Source organism: Sceloporus undulatus, chromosome 3, assembly GCF_019175285.1.
Source record: "Sceloporus undulatus isolate JIND9_A2432 ecotype Alabama chromosome 3, SceUnd_v1.1, whole genome shotgun sequence".
Lineage (NCBI taxonomy): Eukaryota > Metazoa > Chordata > Lepidosauria > Squamata > Phrynosomatidae > Sceloporus > Sceloporus undulatus.
Genome location: NC_056524.1, coordinates 95,716,394 through 95,737,540, shown reverse-complemented (window position 1 = coordinate 95,737,540; position 21,147 = coordinate 95,716,394). Strand labels below are relative to the sequence as shown.

The window sequence follows — 21,147 nt, the reverse complement described above, 5'->3', positions numbered from 1 at the left end:
ATCCAAGTTTGGCTAAGGAAAATATTTGGGCAAGTAACTTGGCAAGCACAACCAAATGACAGGTTATTAGAAGTGGACAGCGGGGAGTTAGTAAGCTCGGGGAGACAAGTATGTGGTGTTAATATGTCTCCAACTATAACTGCGCTCAAAACTGAATTAACAAATCCAGGAGGGTTGATTAAATTTGTCACCTGGCTGATTCATGATCAATCCTAGCTTGGGAACAGAATAGAAATAAAGACCGAAACTGCAGCACTTTAGGTTCTCTAGAGCTAGGTTATTTTGCAGCCTGACACAATTTAGATACTGGACGCAAAATTGCCCATGCAAACAAAAGATGTGTGGCGATATATGAAGGCCAGCTGGTGGAGCACTGCTTGCCTTCCAGAAATATAGTATAAAAAAAAAGGCCAACAAACCAAATTCGGGGTTAACCTCACCCGCAGAAAAATGTAAATCTTATCCCAAATTGACTCTCCCTTAAATTAGGGAGAGCTCGTTCTCTCTTGGCCCGGTTTGAATGGCTTTACACTACAGCAGTACTGGACAGGGAGGTTTAAAAAAGTGAGCCTTTCTTATTAAAATAACCATTCCCCGTCTTGTGGTCCAGATGTGGTAGCGGGCGCAATTGAAACTAAAAGCTATCGAAAAAGCAATGTTGTTATTATAATTGGTCAGTTTCCATCACAAAGACAAACACGCTCGCCTCCAGTTGCATTGCCCACCCTCTTGAGGAAAATACCCTGGCCCACTCTGATGACTTTTTATATTAGGCCCAATCTAATTAACCTTACGTCAGACACCCGAAGTTGATATTATAGTTAAGAAAGGTAGAACCAAGTTTTAGTTATATCATCAAAGACTGCAAACTCCAAATCGCGAAACATGGTAAATTGGCAACATAACTCATAAACATTTACAGTTCTGGTTCATTTTGCTTAGATTGAAACCACCAACCCAGGAAAAGTAATTCAGAAGGTTCTTGAAGCTCGGCCTTATGGATTGTGCACTGAGCTAAAAAATGATGTGTTAACCAAGATGTGGGAACATAATATTTCAGACCTTGGTCTAGTACTGCATCGCCTACTAACAAGATTGCTATTTTATTGGTTTCATGTCTATAAAAGCCGAATATGTTACTTAAAGACATTACACAATTTATAATGAATATCCAAGAGGTTAACTGGCAAACACTAAACGATTTATAATCGTGCTGTTTATGTGTAGCTGTATGGCCTGTTATGGGGAATTCTAGGAGAAGATGGTGATTAGCACCAGATTTGCCTCTGAATTTAATTGAAGGAGACAGAGGATTTTAATTATGTATTTTGAAATGACTTAGCATAAGGGTTATGCAGAACGGCTGGCAGGCCATTATATAGCTGGTGTTCAGACAACCCACAAAATTTTTACTACTGAAATTCTAAAAAAGAGATCATTGATACTAGTGGGTTGTATATGAACTATCTGTGACTATTGGGTCCAATGACACGGAAAATAAAATTTTATTAAGCACATTTGGAAAAGTGTAGAGGAGAAAGAACCAGTTTTCTCAGCTAAGAGTTACAAATGGCCAGAACGGTTGTTCTATACTAAAGGTAGCAATAATCATACATATATATGACAAAAAAACATATTTGGAAAGAATAAGCCTACACCAATGCCCACTGTTACTTAAAGTCTGCAGTGGGTAATTTGAAAAATTGTATTCAAGTGGTCATGCTCGTGGTTGTCTACTGATTGAGATTGGAAACAAAAAATGTGCTGCTTTCATTAGGGAGAGATATTTATCCCTCTGGTGATTATGTTTACGTTGGGTAGAATTAGAGGATGCCATTATCCCGACCTGGGTGTCAGGGACTTGTCCCCGGGTTTGGGGTGGTTGTCTGCACGGGAACTCCCACCCCAAGGTTTGGGACCCCGCCCCCGGGTACACCCCCCCCCCCGTCCGACGGATACACCGATTCAGGGAAAGAAAGAGCCGTCGATCATGGAAGCGAGGCACCGTCTACCTGCTTGGACTCTCCTCTGCCAAGGGAGGCGGCCTGGTCTGCTTCTTTTCCGGATCTGTGAAGGACAAGCCTCCACAGATGCATGGAAAGGGAGGGGGCCACACCGAGATCCGTAGGGCGCTCCTCCTCTTTTCCCAGGCCTTGTGAAGGCCAAAGACTGCCCACAGAGGCCGGGAAATGGAGCGGATTTCTTCTCCGCTTGGGCTCAGTGAACGGAGCCCAAGGAGAATGAATCCTCGCTGATCGGAGGGATCTGTTCCCACTATGGGTCCGTTGGCAAAAATGGAGCCAAGGGGAAAGAATGCACTCCTCGGGGAGGATTTCTTCTCCGCTTGGGCTTCCGTTCACGGGAGCCAAGCGGAGAGGAATCCTCCTGCAGTCGCGGCTCTTTTTCAATGTAGGACCAAAAAAAGATGTCTAAATTTGAAAAATTTTGTCTACATTTGTCAGGTTTGGAGGTCCGTGCTAATGGCAACCCTAGGTAGAATATTACTCTAATCATACATTATTGCTTATCTTATGTAAATCATTAAAAAGTGCTTTTTGGATTTATAAAAAGAGGTTTTTTTTTGTTTTATTTGGAAATAACACGTATTTTTAAGACAACAGAGAATTACACTGACGTTTTTGTTAATTAGTTGCAGAAAGCAAAGTTTGTCACGTACTATAAACATGTTCTGTCTCTTGGGGGAATATGGCACAATTTTTATCTCCTGAAACAAGCAATTGTGGGGACAAGAAACTACCACACAAAGTCAGTGTAATGTTTGTTTTTGTTTTTTTAAATCATAAAGGGGGAGATTAAACGCAACAGCACTGTTATGTTCTTCTGTATATGATAGAGCTGTTCGATGTGCTGATTTATGCTTGTGGAATCTGTGGGCGGGATACAAACCGACCGTTTGCGGGTTCCCCCGACGCGCCCATTTGTCTCCGCGAGGGAGCCCAGATCCAAAAAGCACGCGCAGCTCCACGCGGCGAAGCAAAAAAGAAGACTCCATTTCGAAGAGCTTCTGTTCTTGCAGGGCCTACAGGATGAAGTAGCGAAGCGAACCACAGGGCGCCAATTCGCTACGTTCATTAGCGCCGCGGACACGGTCTGGACGGCTATGCTGGTCCAGTACGTAAAGATGGCGACCGGCACCTGTTTTAATCGGACGGGCCTCGGCGCCATCTTTGTACGTTATTGTATACGTACTAGGCGTTAGTCGGGGTTGGCGGAAGCAACGCACCCTTCCATAACCCCTAGTACGTTTATTACCAATAGTACTATATGGCGGTATGTGTACACAATAACATTCACTGTAAAATCCTGTTCAAAACTATCTGTATAAATAATAACTTGTTATTGTTGTGGGCCTTCAAATTGTTTCCAAAAATGAATCTATCATCAAACTTCCTAGAGAAAATTTGCAGTCCTCCAAGACTGAAAGAGTGGACCTGACCAAGGGCATCCAGTGGGCTTCCATGGCCAAGTGGGAACTCAAAGCCTGGTCTCCACAGTCATAATCCAACTCTCAAATATTTATACCATGCTGGCTCTATATAATGTCTTACCATGATAATATTTACTTTGTTCTTTGGTGTTTAAAATCCTTTGGAAACAGTGAGCTCATACTTCATACAGCCTCATTCATGGGTAAAACAAACTTGGAGCAAGACTAGTCCCAGATCAATCCTCTGTTACCTGTAATGATAACTGAATGATTCATCCTCTCTGTGACTTGGTTCATCTTCTCCCAGAACCCTTTTCCAGCAGCAGCCATTTTCCATCTGGCTCCATCAAAGTGAATTGAAGGTTATGGAACCATGGTAGCTAGGCCATGGTGTGGTGTGTTATTGCAGGTGTAGGAGATTGCCAATAGAAAAATATTCCTAGACCACCTTAAAGAGCAGTGATGGACTAAGTGTTGCCCATGTGCTGCATGTGGTCTCGGGCCATTTTCGTGGCCCTTAGCATTCAAATTTCCAAGTATTCAAAAATTTGCTCCCAAATGCCTTCAAATGTGGGAGAATTTTTATAATGTCTTGACCAGGAAAAGCTTTATTAAAGAAAAACCCCAAGAAGTAAACTTACACTCACTTCCTGTTGTTTAAAAAATACATCTCCTGGGCCTTAAATGACAGTAGGGTAGGGTGCTGAGAACATGGTGAAAATGCTCCTTATGAACCCCAGAGGACATCTGGGGACAACTGGAGACAAAAATGTTATTGCGGGGGGCAGGTTTGCAAAGGAGTTGCATTGGGAGAGAGGCCCTTTAATGACTCCTGGGGGCCTACCACAGTTGCCCACCCCCTTTAAAAGAGACAGTCATGCAACAACACTCAGGATTCTAATAAAGTTTGCAGAGTACCACCATAATCCATAACTGAAGCAACCTTTAGAGGAGAACATACAGAGTGCCTGCTGCAGATTTCGACATCATGGTCACTGCAGCAAGATTAGTCGAATCATGAGGGGAATACTTCAAGGCTTGAATTTAAATGTGCCTAACAGGGACAGGGGAAAGTAAAATGAATTCAGCTTGCTTAAGACCATCTATTATTTTGACTCATCTCCCAAAAAACTACACCAGCCATTCCACTAGAATAATAAAATAGCACTAAAAGAAATTACATATAGTACAGTGGTGTCTGCCTATCAGCAGACTGTTGGCTAAGTGGTATCCTCCACCCCACTAAACCCTCCTAAACAAAGAGACAAATGAGGAAATCCCTCCACTCAACTAAATGTCCATTTAGAAACCACCATTGTGTTTTTTATAATTGTGTGTGTTGTAATAAATTTGATCTCCGATCACTCTGAAATGTGAATATATAAATGGCAGTTATGTTTGAAGCAGGTGGTTAAGGTAATATTTGTTAATAAATGTTGGCTGTTAGATGTTAATTTGAACTTTTAAAATTTACAGATAACCCTCCCCCTTCAAAAGTCCGTCAGTACTACTTTTAAAAAAACAGATGTTTTCCTTAGCCTTCTCACCATTTTCCTTTGGGTTGCATGTGTTACATCATGAACTTGCAGCAAGGGTTTAGTGACAGTCTTGTACACTGCCGAGACAATTTTAGGCACTTTCTATGTAATTAATAGTAACTGCTTGAATCAACAGGTTTTTTGGTAAAGTCTTACTCAATTCACATTGCATTCATTTTCTGAGTCAACTTGAGTATCATGACTTGCATGGAAATCAGCAGAAATAAATCTTAAGCTATTCCAAATACTGAAAATAGCAAAATTTCATATAACATAGCCTGTGTTATCATAGAACTCAAAAGGAATTTATCTTGTGATTTAGGATAAATGCTAGATAGAATTTTGACAAGTATTTCCATTAAACAGCAAAGATATTTATTTCTACAATCATAGCTCCACTCAAATCTGTTTTTTCCTTTGACAGGAGAATTCTAATTATCACCAATAAATATTTATCCCCTGCTGAGTATACAACTAAGCCTGCAGTGGAAAATTCTGACTTATTCTGAACCAGAGTTCACTGGGACTTAGCCTAGAAGCTATGAAATAAGAATAAAGGAAAAGTTTAAAAATTCAGAAATACATTTGTCCTCACCACCCACACATCTTGAATTAGTCAGCAGGATTAGCAAGCAAGTTCAAAACAAGACATTTCTCTTTTTAAAAAATCAAATATACCACCTGATACTGGATTGCTGCTGATAAAGTGATTGGAAACTGCTGGAGGTACTTGACCCTCAAAGACAAGGCAATAATTTCACTTTTATACTGGACAATCAGGGAAGGGACACTGTAATTATCCCCAGTATGTACAAAAATGAAAAAATGATTTAAGACTGAGTTCACTTGGAAGTGAACCTTTATTAAAAAGTGAAATAGCAGTTTGAAATAGAAATATACAAGGTGTGCTGCCTGCAGCTATAAATATTTCTTCTGAAAGAAAGAATCACTAATGAGCCTGAGATATAAAGGTCTAGGGGGGAAAATACTAAAAAAAACTGAAAAACACATTTCCAAGGGGACTTCTCCCTAGATTTATAAAGTTATAAATAAAGAGTCCTATGAAATATTATGCCTTTCAGAATGAGAGATGTTTAAGCTGATTCTTTTTATCACACTGTCGCTCTGTCTCATTCAGTGAAGTTTACCAAGGGCTTCAGATGACATGGTCCTCTACACAATACACTTCCTTGTATTTCCATCACAACTTCTATATTTGTTTGTTTTTACCATATTGAATTTGTTAAGGAGACCACAACTGGATAGCTGGGCTGTGCCATCGTTGTCAGTGTGATAACCCTCTCTACCTGGAAACAACCAGTGAAATGCTTTTTAAGAGCTCTATGCAGTTGTTCTCCAAGCCTGTTCTATCAGCATGCAGAGGGAAGCAACTAGCTCTATTCCTTCAAACTCCTATTCCACTGCTCTCCTCACATGGGTAAATTAAAATTTAAAACATTCTTATTTATGCTATAGGATTTTAAATTCAAAGCAGAACAGTGAATATGAAATTGAAATATTCACAACATGCAGTTTTTTAAGGAACACTTTGATCTTCTCAGTTTTCATTATTCAGAGTTCAAGTAGACTGCACCATACCTTGGAAATCTACTTTATCTTGTACTAAAGCCGAATAAAAGCATGAAGTTTGATGTTTAGAATATAAAAACTAGGTACACAGAAGATAGACCTAATAATCTTTCTATGCTCTGGTGTTTCTTTGCAGCAGCATCAGAGACATTAAATACCCCCCCCCCCCCCAAAAGAAAGAAAGAAAGAAAACATTTTCTACCCACTTAAGACCAGAGTTAAAGCTATGTCAAGTTAAAGCTGCTTGATCAAGCTGCATGAAGCCCAGAAATTGGAACAGAGGACCTGTTGGTCCCCTGCACTTTACTGCTTAAGAGAGAAGCCCTGTGTTCAGAATGATGTTGTGCATTCATTTGCCTTATTACCATTTACCTTCTATGCACCCACTTAGCCATGTTCTTCATATTGTCTAATCCTATATTATTTTAAGAATCTGAGCCTCAGCAGAGGGATCAGACTGTGGACTGACCCATGCCAGCTTAGTGTCTACATTGGTGGCTGGCTGGATTGGTTAAATAATGGAAAATTAGGATCCTCCTCTAATTCAGTAGGAGTGTGTTAGGAAGTAAGATGGCTATAGAATCATAAATACATGAATATTCAAAGCATTCTCATTTCAGACTGAAACCAAACATTTATAAAATAACACTGCCAGCAGTTTCTGCCATAAACTTTTAAGGAGGCTAGAAAACATTAATAACTTTGGAACCCCACTGCTTAGGTCTTCATCACAATAATGAAACACTCTTCCTGGAGAAGTCAGAATGACCTGTATGCAGATATAAGGTACCCCAGACTCTTTTAGGACCTTTTCACACTACACCATTATAGCACTATAATTCCACTTTAAATGTTGTGGGTCCGTCCTGTGGAATCCTGGGATATACAGTTTGATGTGTAATTGCAGATCTTCAACAGAGAATTCTAAATACCTCACAAATGGATCTTTCTTGTTTACTGTCAAGGGCACTGTAGCTTTAGTTTTAAAAAAAAGCAGATATTTTATTTTAAGCAGAAGCCAGAGGTGATGCTTTATTGGTCCTTCATCACCAGATTAGGCAGGGCTGAATTGATTTAATTCAAACTTATTTAAACCATTAATTGACACATGATTTAAATCATTTCTCTGAAGGACTTAAATTTTAATAGTTTAAATCAAATTCAAATCACTAGTAAGTAAGAGTCTTTTTAAAGATTTTTTGTTTTTTGTTGTTTTGTTTTTTGTAGAATAACCTTATTGTTTAATATAACATCAACACATGTGCAGAGATTAAGGTTTCATCAAAAGTAGGTACACCCTAAGCAATTATTCTGAAATATTTTAGATCCATTTTGAATATATCACAATGGGATGCCTTACATTTATATCCCGAACTATCCTTGTTCAGATCTACTCCATCTCCCCAACTCTTCAGCTCACTGACTTTATATATCTTTGCACTTACATAGAAGCAAGATCAAGCAAGGCAGGGAGAGATGGCAAGAGAGAAAATGCACACTGCAGCATCTGCAGAATAGGGCTGATTAAGTTATCTCCCATGTCTGTAAACGACTGTTAGTGTATTCATGGAATCTAATGAGAAGCTGTATAATTAGTATTCGTGATGATATCTTTGATCTATGCTCTTTTACAACTAATTGGGTTTTTTTTTTAAAAAAAAAAACCTGAAAACTCATCTAAATGCTTTAAAATCTGGTTGAATTTTTCTAAAAAAATGTTTAGATAAAGACAACTTTGGACATATCATGAGATGGCATGACTCAATGGAAAAGTCAATAATGCTGGTGGTAGGCAGTAGGAAAAGAGAAAGACTATGCTACAATTAGATTAATTCATAGAATCCACAACCCTGAGTTTTCAACAGCTGGACAGGACTGGATCTTGCAGGTTTCTCACAACTGAGTTGATAACACATACCAAATAAAATCAAATTTTAAAAAGCCATTTTTAATGATGTCATTTCTTACCAGCCCTGAAATTAGGTAAACCTACATTCCAGACAGGCCTTTATCTATTGACTTCTCATTCTCCTACATCTGTACAAGTGTGCAAAATCTATGGGTTGTTTTTTTTTTTACAGAACCCAGTCTGAGCACTAGCAAATACCAATCCTGCTATTCTTTTACATATCTAGGATTAAAAAGAGGTTATTCAAAACTTATTAATTAAGTTGTGTTCACCTTCAGCTCTTAAAAACATAATGAAATCATACACTGAAGGCAATTCAGTAATCATCACAAAATAAAAGGGCATAGTAGTGGAAGCTTGCTAGTTTCAAATCAGTTTCTTTTCAAGCCCTTTTTCAACAATTAAGTGGATAAGTAAAAACTTGTAATCCAATGTTCTTTAAATTGGAGAAGCCCCTGACACCTATGTCCGTTAAACATATCTCCTGCAGCATCTATCACATACTGCTACTGAAAATAAACATTATCTAAAATAAATTCCCCTCCCCCATTCACGTTTGACCACATTAGATTAGGAAAGACAAGCTGGAAGAGCTTGATAAAACAAAGCTAGCACAGTCAAAATGACTGTTGTTTGTTCTCAGTGCTTTTCAGTACCTTCTTCAGCTTCTCACTACTAGAACTACTGATTTTTCGGTATCACACAGCAAGCTTTCCTATTCACATCGTTTTGCAATGGTGTTGTAAGAAAGACAGATAACCACAGGCTCTGGAGCTGAATCTGGCCCTCTTGGTCTTCTCCTGATGGTCATGCCCCATTCCCATGATAGCCTGGTTTGCTGGTTGATTTCCCTGCTTAGTAAGAACTTCAAGCTATCTTTTAAAACCTTTTATTTCCACAGGAGAAAGAGTATGGCAAACTGGTATGTTTTTCAATACATTATACAGATGGAATTTTGTGTTATCAGGTAGGCCAAGATTCAGTTGGACCCAACTAAAGCAGACCTGCAGAACCAATTGGTTTTATGTAAGTGTTAACTGTTCAGCAATTGATTCAGTGGGTGTTATCTAGTTGGAACTAGCAGCTGGATTTAAGCTTTGCTATTTAGCAAAGGTGGGCAATCTCTGAAGCTGGTCAAGCCAGCAGCTTCCTGTCTCCAGAGAGCTTCCAAGAATGAAATAATTGTATTCAATGGGCACAAACACTGGCACATTGGGGTGGGATTAGATAAAGAAAAAACATTTGTATGGGATATGTACAGCCCAAGAGAGGCCAATCACCCCCCCCCATCCTAAATAAATGGCAAAAATGTACCCCACAACTCCAATAAGACACTGGAGGGCATCTGAATGTATTTTGCTAGGGGCAGTTAGCCAAGATATCACTTTTTTTTATTGGAGTGTGTTTTATTTATCTTTTTAACAAGTATGTTTTTAAATAATTGTATATTGTTTTAATTGTTACTATTTTAATTGATTTTAAGCTGTACTGTTTAATTTTGTTTTCCTTTTGTGAGCCACCTTGGATCTCATTCTGGGCGAAAGATGGCATAATAAATAAATAAATAAATAAATAAATAAATAAATAAATAAATGTCTCTTGGCAGCTCTGTAACCCCTGACAGTTGCTCATCTTTGAAGGATTGAGATTGAAAGATTTTAGCATCTTTACAGGAACAATTAGGAGAAAGAGATGCAGCATTACAGCCACACATACCCATATATGCCTCTGCCATCACATCTTCTGATAGAACAGCCTGTGACATCAGATGGGGGCACCTGGCCATGTCCAAACTAATAGAAGGTGCGGGGCATGCAGCAGTAGTGGGTCCATGGTGCAATTGTGGATGAGCATATAAACACCTGCCTGTCGGTGCAACAGCCTGGGCAGGATAGCATGGGATTGGCCTATGCTATCCTGCCCAACCGCTTAGGGCCCTTGAGAAAGGTTGACTCTTCCATGGGGAACCATATCACAGCCAGTTTATATTTCTGTCTTAGAGACCAGAACAGTTAAAAGAAATATATCGTTGGCCCTCCATGTCCACAGGTTCTTTACACATGGGTTCAAGCATCCACGGTTTGAAAATATTCAATATATATATTCCAAAAAGCAACCTTGATTTTGCTATTTTATATAAGGGTCACCAGTTTACTATGCCACTTTATTTAATGGGACTTGAACATCCACAGATTTTGGTATCCACGAGGGATTCTGCAACCAAACCCCAGCAGATACCAAGGGTCTACTGTGTGTGTACCCTAGTGTACTACAGAATCAGGAAACTTCAGGAATGTGCTTCTGAAACATTTTTCTTTCAGATTTAAATATATTTTTTCTTAAGTTTATTAAGTCACAGGCCACACATAAACATTAAAATACCACACAAAGCAGGTAAGATTTATAATGGCTTTACATCACTGAAACACGCCATTTTGATCATCTGCAACTTTTATTTTTTGATAACAAAATTTTAAACATCAGAAGTGCTCTGGAGTGGTGTCACAGTGGAGCTCATCCAGGGGCAGATTGTTTTTATGGCAGATAATTTCTGTAGGAGCAGAAACAGCGTGACACAGGATAGTTGTTTTTAAAAAATAGACCCAGAACAAAACATTTAGTTTCAACCATGTTATGCACAATTAATGCCAGTGTTACCAGAGCCAAACTTACACTATATGATAGCAAGCCACTACTTGGAGGCAAGTTCTATTTGTGTCGAAAGAGCTTAGTCTCAAATGAGTTTGACAGACATGAGGGCCAATGTATATAATGGCAATGGGGGAAATGTGGCAAAATGCAAGTAGACTTCCATGGATTTTATCACTCTTTATTCCACCTCTTTCCAAAGCATATTCCAGAGGATCTCCCAATCTTCCTGTGCAGACTACATGGAGAAGAGGAAATTTCTGTTTTGCTGATATAAGCTATTTTGTTGCTGGAAAAAGCTGACAGGTGAAAATACGGTGTTGCAAATGATGACAATTTGAATTCTAATCCAATGATTATCTCTATATTTGTGTATGCTCTAAAATATTCTGATGCCCTTGTATGTACATGTAAGCTTATAGAGCAACTCTTCAGCCAGAGGGCATAGGGAGGAAAGGGTAAATTCCACTGTTATACTGTTTCAACTACTTTCTGTTGGCAAATGTTTAGAGCTGTACTTGTATGCTTACACCCATTTTCATCTACCTGCTTATTGCAATATTCTAGTATCACTTTGTATAATCACATTTCAATTACCTTATGACCTTTCATCACCAGATGCCTGGAATTTAGAGCACAAATCAAAAGAGTGAAATATTATTCCAGGGGCTGAAATGGAATAAACAGGAGTTCACACTCTGAATCAATCAAAAAAGGAATTTTGAAAAGACAAGGATTGTGAACTGACAAAGAGTAGGCAAGACAGAACTAGCTGTGGAATTAGAAATAAGCCAGCTGCCAATTTACATCTTTGGGAATACAACTTTTGGAACACCAAAGTTTAATGGGAGAACATATGCTTTGCATGTGAAAGGTCTCAGGTTCAATGACTTGCCATTTGCAATTAAATTATCTTAGACAGCTGTGGTACACCTGAATTTATTGACAGTAGGTTTTCAATGAAGACCATTTGGAATATATAGATTAGCGGTTGGGGTAAGACACCATCCTCTCTTTCATGGAGGCAAAGGGCCAATGGCAAAGTTAATTGTGGTGAAAAGCAAACGTATGCAAGTTAACCAAAAGTCTGAGAAACTTCACTCTCTGTGCCAGAAATGGGATATGGTAAAAGCATGGTCTGTAATCTCACAGTATTTTACTTACTGCAGTACTAAGGATTATTTCATTGCAGTGTAATAAATATACTTTACAAAAGTATATGTTTATTACACTTGTGCTTGAGCTGCAGATTTAAGCTCCAGCAAGCTGCACCTTTATTCAATTGAAATTAACATTATTTCATCATGCACTGTCTTGCCTTCAGCTACTTAAGATTGCACCAGCTCAGACTCACGAGATGCTAAGATTAGTACAAATTAGATGGCATATTATATACAGTTACACACTTCAACATATTGCTTTAGACCAGGCCTGCACAACATATGGCCCGGGGCCACATGAGGCCCACCAAAGGATTTTGGGTTGCCCACAGGGAAATGGAACGACTTCAGGGCTCCTCCACCTCTTGTCCTCCTCCTGAGGAGAGGGCCATACAAGGAGGAAGAGGAAGGGCGAATGCTCACCCTGCAAGGCTCCTACACCACCAGGCTTTCTCATGAGGAAAAGGCCAGGTGGTGAAGGAAGAGGAGGACAGGCAAACACTCATCCTGTAAGATTCCTCCACTGTTCGGTTTTCTGCCAAGGAGAAGGCTGGGTAGAAGAGGAGGTGGAGGACAGGCAAATGCTTGCCCCTCAAGGTTCCTCCACTACCTGGCTTTGTCCTGAGGAGAAGGCCAGGTAGTGGAAGCGGCGGAGGATGGGTGAATATCTGAACTGCAAGGCTCCTCTGCTGCTCGGCTTTCTCAAGTGGAGGAAAATGGGCAAACACTCACCCAGCAAAGCTCCTCCTTTCCCAGCTTTCTCCTGGGTGGTGAAGGAGCCTTGCAGGGCAAGCATTTACCTGTCCTCCTCCTCCTTCTACACCTGGCCTTCTCCAATATGACAGTATATTCAACAGACAGTGTCAGGAAGTTCAACTGACTTGAACTGTATGTTGTCGTGTGAAAATATTTATGTTGTGCCTGTGTCCACATGAGGAAAAACAAACAATAGTAGATAGCTCTGTAAAACAGTTTAAAGGTGTCTTAAATCTACACTAATAGGAAGATCTTCCAGAGTGGAAGTTCACTGTCAAGTAAAATAACATGGTGTATATCCACACTTCACAGTTAAAGCAGTTTGATACCACTTTAACAATTTTATTTCCATCCTACAGAATCCTTGGTTTTCAGTCTGGTGTGTGCATAAGGCTTCAAGTCACCTGTTGATTTATGGCGATCCCATAATTTCATAGGGTTTTTCTTAGACAAGAAATACCTGGAGGTAGTTTTGCTAGTCCCTTCTTCTGAAATACAGTCTACAGCACCTGAATTCATTGGCAGTCTCCCATCTAAGTACAGTGGGTCCTTGTAATGGGGGATTTTTACTTTTTTGAATATTTTCAAGAAATGGATGGTTGAATCCGTGAATAAAAAAAATTCATGGATCCGGAGGCTGACCCTGATTAGTTTTCAATATCAGACAGGATCTGGTGTCTTTATGGTATTTAGACAGTTTTTCAACTTGTTGAGGTACTCAGAATTATCTGCTAGCAATCCTTATGGAATTGCCCCCTGAGCTCCAACACCAGAGCTTCCTAACAGAGAATTCTAACTACACCATCAAACTACAAATCCCAGATTCTGTAGAACAGAGCAATAGCCGTTAAAGTGGTATGAAACTGTTATAATCATGACGTGTGGATACTCTCAATCTATGTGTGTATTAATAAACACCTAAATACATGTAGATGCACATGCACTATGTAAAAGAACTTCTCTGTCCTTCTTTCTATTTAAAGTAGCCATCCTCCCTTTGGCAAACAGGAGGCTCTGGGAAACCCTCTAAAGATTGTTCTTAAAAATCTTGTCACTGCAAAACAAACAGTTGATGAAAGTTATTTAAAAATAGAAACATGTGTCTCTTCTTAAACTAAGCACTATTTGTAAAGTATGTTAAAGGTTTGTTCAAATTGCACAATTGTTCATAATAACATGGTTCTAGTAGATGAACACTATGTTTTCAACATAATCAAAAGTTTTAAGTTGTCTCAGAAGGCTAATAGGTTCTGATAACTACTACAAATAGCTGAAATGTCAGTTCTGTATACTCACATGAGCATAATCTCTGCCGTGAGCTGGAAATCTTATATATTTTTGTAATACTGAACAGACATAGAAATGACATAATAAGAACAATTAGTACAACTGGTTCTTGATGGGAGGAAACAGATCTGAATGGAATTATGAATGGATTAACATCATAGGTGGGAAAGTGTGGTTGGTCTGGGGGTCCCATGTTCTGCCCTTCAACCCTTTGAGTGCTACATGAGCAGCCAAAAATATCAAGAATTAGAACCAAGAACAAAAAATGGATGTGACTAGAAATGCACTTCTGTCTTGGAAAAACATGGGGGCTGTTAGTCGTTAATGTTGTGGTATGTGTCCAAGTCATTCCTAACTTATGGTGACCCCAAGGTGAACCTGTCATAGGGCTTTCTTAGCAAGTTTCTTCATAGGGGATTTGCCATTGCCATTCTCTGAGACGAAAAGAATATGACTTACCCAAGATCACCCAGAGGATTTTTATGTTCAAGCAGGGATTTGAACTCTGGTCTCCAGAGTCATAGTCCAATGCTCAAACCAGTACACCACACTGGCCCTTACTTATGTCAAAAGCTAGTCTTACAGGTTTGTAATGACTTTGTAGATGTTACCTATTCACAATTACAATTGTGACGAAATGTCACAATCATGAATGCCCTTTAAATGCACTATCCAGCCAGGATGATGCATCCAGCCCTCCAGCAGCACGATGAGGAGTTTCAACAGGACCCCACTTGGTACACTGGTGAATTCCTGGCAGGAGGAGACTGGTGCATTATCCTTCACCACCCAGCTTGCCAGTGCTGTCCCTCTATCTCTCTGTGCAGCTGACTGGACTTTAAGTTTTGTGGATCATATTGGGAGAATAATCATAGCCACTACACTGTGGCTATGTGTCTGATGCAGAGCCTTGGCTAGGGTTCCTAGGGTTAAACAGGGCACATCTGCAACTGATGTCAAAGATGAAGCTTGGAGCCTTCCAGGAAAGGCAACTCACTAGACCAGTTAGTCCGGAGGGTTGAGGGCTGCAGAACAGCCTGAAAGGTGTACTATTTGTCTGCCCTAGTTTATACCAAGAATCACACAACATTATCAATATATGCCCTCAAATTACTGTTTATAGATAATATTGGTGTGAAATCAAATTAGCACACATAATCTGATCAGGAAAAAATACCTTCCAACCCATTTTCAACCTGGTTTGGTAAAACACATAAACATACACACATGAACATAGTATGAAGGTAACAAGCATCCACATGCATTGCAGACATGCCTACATCCTCCATATAAGCCAGGGTTTTGACTGATTTTTTAATAATCGATACAAGGCATTTTTGTCTCATTAACAGCAAGCAATCATTAGCTAAACCCTAACATAACATTAAACCATGCCTACATGACTCTATCACAGACAATCTCAGTCTCATATCTCTCTTCCTTAACAAGGGAACCAAAAGCTACCATTTCCCGTTTTACATAAGCCACCATGTGCTATTACAAATGAATTCTGAAAGCTATGGTTCTCGTTAACTCTGGAGAAATCAGAATGGGAAAACACAGACTGATCCTGTGTTGATCAAACTACGTCCTGTTAAAGTAAGCTTCACTTTCCTCACTTCAGACATAAAAATAAACTGTTGTTTATTCAAAACTGGAACTTTTGTTACTTCCATTCTGTGGTGGAAGAGAAAAAAGTACACGTACCGTTGGCCCATTCTGAGAAGATAAAACCGTTATGACATTACATCTAAATCAGAACAGTATTTTAAACAGAATCAACTAACATAAAGCTAAATGTAATGCTTAAAATTTTGTGAAAATATCCAGAATTTCAGCAGAAAGCATTGTACAAGAATGTCTGTAAAGTCAGAAAAGTCAGGAACAATAAAATATTTCCAAACTCAGGGAGGTGACTATGGGGCTACCAGACACTTCTCCTAATCCAGTATTTGAAATCTAGCTTCATCCCTAGCATGTTCTTTGGCTAAAAATCTAAAAGCCTGTTCTTCATTGCCTATTGTTATTGTGTTCCTTCAGGTCTTTTCCAACTTATAGTAATTCTAAGACAAATATATCATGGGGTTTTCTTGGCAAGATTTGTTCAGAGGGAGGTTTGCTTTTGCCTTCCTCTGAGGCAAAGAGAGTGTAACTTGCCTAGGGTCACCAGTGGGTTTCTGTAACTGAGCAGGAATTTGAACCCTGGTGTCCAGAATCCTATTCCAACACCCAAACCACTGACTCTCCCACTGCTTATTAAGGAGAAATTATAATATGGTGAGAGACATTACAGCTGAAGTCCAACAAAAAGATAAACATGCTTAAGCCCACTGAAATCCCTCATCCTAAATATGCAAAATTCTGTATTGACTTGTAACCAATCCTATTTTGGGAACACTCTTGGCTAAAAGGTGAGTTGAAGAGTCAAGCACATACCCAGCCCTAAACATCTGCACTGAAGTTGATACTAGACGATCTAATTCTAAAGCGTGAGTAGCATCTTTGCAATGTATGTATGAATTCATGATCTTTAATTTGTACTGTGGCAGATAGCAGCACAACTCTGCTTAGGTAATTATTCACAGGTACATATTACAGTCCCTCTGCATGACCTTCTCTGACCAGACATGATGGAGAGAAACCACAATCAAGTATGTTTACCGGGACTCTACTACATCCAACAGGGTATGACAAAAAAGAAATAAAAGCTTCCAACACTGCCATTGATGTATTACAAGGCACATGCTGTTATTAAGAAATTAATCTGATGGGGAAAGTATCATGTGAAGTAAGTAATTAAAATTAGGCCCTTTATGTAATAATGCTTGATGATCTGACCTTTGAAAAGCTTTAAATATTTAAATACGCAGACACTTTTAAATCAAAGCTTTTAAAACTTGCAAATCCTATATCAAATAGCTTTTACAAGTGACTAAATCATATATCAAGCTGGCCCATTCAGGGTGTTGATTCATGAGATCTTCCTATAGCAAGAAAAACTAAGCAAGTGTTTAAAAAGTTATTGTTTTATTTCTGCATCATGTTCCTAAGTAATTAAGGACAGTGCACATGTTTTAATGCATGCCTGAATCTGTGTTGTTGAAATCGTTTTGCCTGCTTCAGCTTTTTGGAGTAACACACCCCTGATGGCAGCACCCACATTCACATACAGTACACACGCACGAATACCAAAACAAAGTTATGTTACAACCGTTCAGTATTTACAGCATTCTTATAATGAGAATTTGGGTGGTTTTGGTAATTTAAGACACACTTCCTTTTAGAAGGACCATTAAGTATTCCATCTATATGAAACCACTGTCTCTCATATTAAAGAAACTGTTGTTTACATTTGCTGTATCACTTAAATTAATAATATGGTCCTGTTCCAAGCCCCATTCTCCCTCATCCTCTTCGTCAGGCTCAGCTTCTGACACACTGCGAGTGTTCTCATACAAAAAGATCTGTTCGTCTACATGAGCTGGAGCTAATCGATTTCTCTTTGCCTTAACAACATTAGCAGATGAACCAAAAAGACGTTCAGAGAACACTCTCGTGGCCACAATGCACCAGTATTTCTGAAGAACCTTTGGTAAAACAGGAAATAAAGCGAGTCTGTCAGACCACCATTTGAGGGGATCTTCATTTAATCCAAGGACTTTCTGTGATTTGAAATTGCTCAATTCCTCAATAATCTGAGCATGCCATTCCTCTTGGTCTTCAACGCCGCCTGTCTGGCAAAAGATTTCTGCAAGCATGTTATTGATGTTGCTGGTAGGAGGAGAGGTGGAGGCAATTACAATTTTTTTCACTGGGGGCTCTTCAGCCACTGCAAAAAACTGCTCTTCTGTCTTCACTGTGCTTTCTTTTACTTTCTCCAGAAGACTTTTTGCTTCTTCCACCACTCTGTTTTCAACCTGTTGCCTCTCAAATGCTGAAAGAAAGGGCAGTTTCTTGTACCTTGGGTCCAAGAAAGTTGCAACATTAAGAAACATGTCTATGTCAGGTGTATGCTGGTATGTTGTAGATAATTCTTTGGCTATCACTTCCTTTGCCATACTGATTTCTTTCAGGTCATTTTCCTTGATGTTTAATGTTGTATTCAGCAGCATGTGAAGGAGGGGTTTCACCATACTTATTGTTGGGTACTTGGAAGCAGACATCATCTCAGCAACCTGCTTGAATGGCTGCAGCAAGTCCACCAAGCCTTCAACTGTATTCCATTCACTGGCTTCCAACATCAGATGGTGATTATTGCTGTCCTCCACAAGAACTGCGGCAATTACAAACTGTTGCTCTTTAAGACGATGCAACATGGCAAGTGTGCTACCCCACCAAGAAACACGATCACTCACAAGCATGCAATGTGAAGTGTTCTGTTGCTTCTGTTTCTCACCCAACATGTACATGGCTACTGCAGACTGCTGGAAATATTCTACCAATTTCCGACATCTGCACAGGACACCAGATAATTTGGGAAGTTGAAAAGCTTGTTGTATACCCACATTAAAAGTCTGCCCCAAGCAAGGAATCTGTACTGGAATGTCCAAAAGTGAGCAAGCTTTCACTATGTCTTTCCCATAGTCTGTTGTTGCACCAAAAACTTTTGTATTGATTCCCCATTCAATGAATATCTCATAAAGGACTCGTGTAATGGTTTCTGCGGTATTTTCCTCTGGCACTTCAAATGTTTTTAAACAACGGGAATTAACAGCCAGGCAGCTGGAAGAGCCATTATTGAGAAAGTGAACTGTCAGTGTTACGTAGGATCTATTCTGGTTCTCACTTCTCCACATATCAACAGATATGCCACACCACAGGATATCAGTCAGTTCTTTTAACACAATGTCCCTAATAGCACTGTATTTCTCAGGAATTGCTTTTGTGCAGAAATACTTTCTGCATGGAAGTTCATATCGGGGGTCAGCTATTCTTAAGAGATTCTTGAAGGTGGGCTCATCTACAATAGAAGGAGGATACAAGCCCTCACACATTAAGCTAACCACTGCTGATGTCAGTTCTTGATGCTTTTTATTCTCATAACTGTGACATGTCTTTATAATTAAGTTCTCCTGAGCAACCTGCTGAGATGATTCTGGCTTCAGTTTTGAGAAAGCAGTTGCGAAGGCCTCCCTCATCTGCTCAGTGTTGCTTTTCACAAATTCACAGAACTCATCTGGATGATTCTTTTCAAGATGGTAAGACAGGTTGGATGTATTTCCTGAATAGGCAATCTGTGTCATGCAAATGCGGCAGTAGATTTTCTTCCACTGTAATATGCATCCTTCAGCGTTGGTATCAAAGCCAAAGTACTTCCAAACTTTGCTTTTTGCTCTTGGGTGGGCCACTAACTTTAGGTCTGATGGGGAAGCTTCTGAACTTTTATTCTCCATTGCTTCTTGGCCACTGTCCCAATCTTTTGATTCTTCACTCATTAATGAGCACCTGATAAAAAGGCAGCAGATAAACACAAAATGAGAAAGCATAGGTCAACTATCTGAAATCACTGCTTCTATGAATAAATATAGCCTACCTTAGTTATATTAATATCTGAGTATGTCTGAGGATAGACAGTTCCTTTAGAAATGGGACACACAATAACATCAAACAGAGGATGCTTGGTATTTGCAGGGCTTTGGCTCCAGGACCCTCCATGGATACCAAAAGTTGTGGAATGGATGTTAGTCCCATTATATATAGTGGCACAGTAAAATGGTGTCCCTTGTATAAAATGGTAAAATCAAGGTTTGCTTTTTTTGGAATATATATATATTCAACACATGGATGGTAGAATCCATAGGTTTAGAATCAATTAATATGGAGGGCTGCCCATACTTGTATGCACAGTCTGAAGTAATTCAGACTGTCAACAAATAGACTCAATCAAAATTTAAGTTACATTATACAATAGTATAGGTGGAATCAGAGCCAGTGCCTCAGTTATATGGTTTTAATTTTAACTTAACCAGGACTCCACCGTACAAGGAGATGCTGACAGTTAAAGAGTGAGGATATGATATGATACCTTTTGTTATTATAACCTTGCTCTTCCTAACTTGGGAGAAGCATAAGGTCTGACTCTGACAGCCCTCTGGACATCTCACAAGTTCTATCTGTCATCAGATTTTTCCCCCCTACTCTTTGTTTCCTGATCCAAGCTGAAAATGAATGTAAGGGTTTACCCACCTCACACTACGCTCTGGAAGAACTCATAAGTGTTTCCAAGGCAAAGGGTGCTTGCAAAGACAACCCTTCTCTCTACAGACTTCTCTACAAATACAACCCTTCACTGCATTGACAAGCCCAGTTTCCAGCTCATAAGGCAGCAAGTGGCTCCTTATACCCACCAGTGAGAGGAGGGAAACTCTGACAAATGCATTTTTGGTTCCTCAACATATTCAACTCCTAGTTAATCCAGGCTTCACATGAGTTCTTGGAATGTGTAAGAAACCTCTATGAACTGAAATAATTTGTCATCTTCTGCATAACCCTTTTGAGACTATCAATGCATCACAATTTATCCATTTACATACGAGTATCATCACAAACAAATGTTGTGAACTACTGAGCATTACAAATCCATTTGGATATTTGTATTAAGTATTACATATTTCACATAAGACATTATCACATTTGAAAAAAGTTATTTCCCCTAAACCAGAGTTGGTTCTCCAGATGTTCTGGTCTAAAACTGCCATAATACCTGACTACTAGCCATGCCAGCTCCAGTATCTGGGAGCTGAAATCCAAAATACTGGAAGGCAAAGGTTCCCCATCCTTACCCTAGCACTTAAAACTGTGAATGTAACA

The 21,147-nt window shown here is 39.4% G+C and overlaps 1 protein-coding gene across 3 annotated transcripts in view; it reads right to left on the bottom strand.

Annotated features, from left to right (window-relative positions):
• The window catches only part of ZBED1 (zinc finger BED-type containing 1), a 181,919-nt gene that overhangs the window by 122,300 nt on the left and 38,472 nt on the right, over positions 1–21,147 (bottom strand). Inside the window, exon 2 of one of the 3 annotated variants that reach the window (XM_042459475.1) lies at positions 17,777–19,782. The exons of 1 other annotated variant lie outside the window; for it this stretch is intronic. In XM_042459475.1, coding sequence (XP_042315409.1) covers positions 17,777–19,772 — 1,996 coding nt within the window. In that variant the 5' untranslated portion in view covers positions 19,773–19,782. Of the gene's footprint in view, positions 1–13,601; positions 19,783–21,147 lie in introns of those variants that run through there. One more of the 3 variants, XM_042459473.1, reaches the window with a different exon arrangement.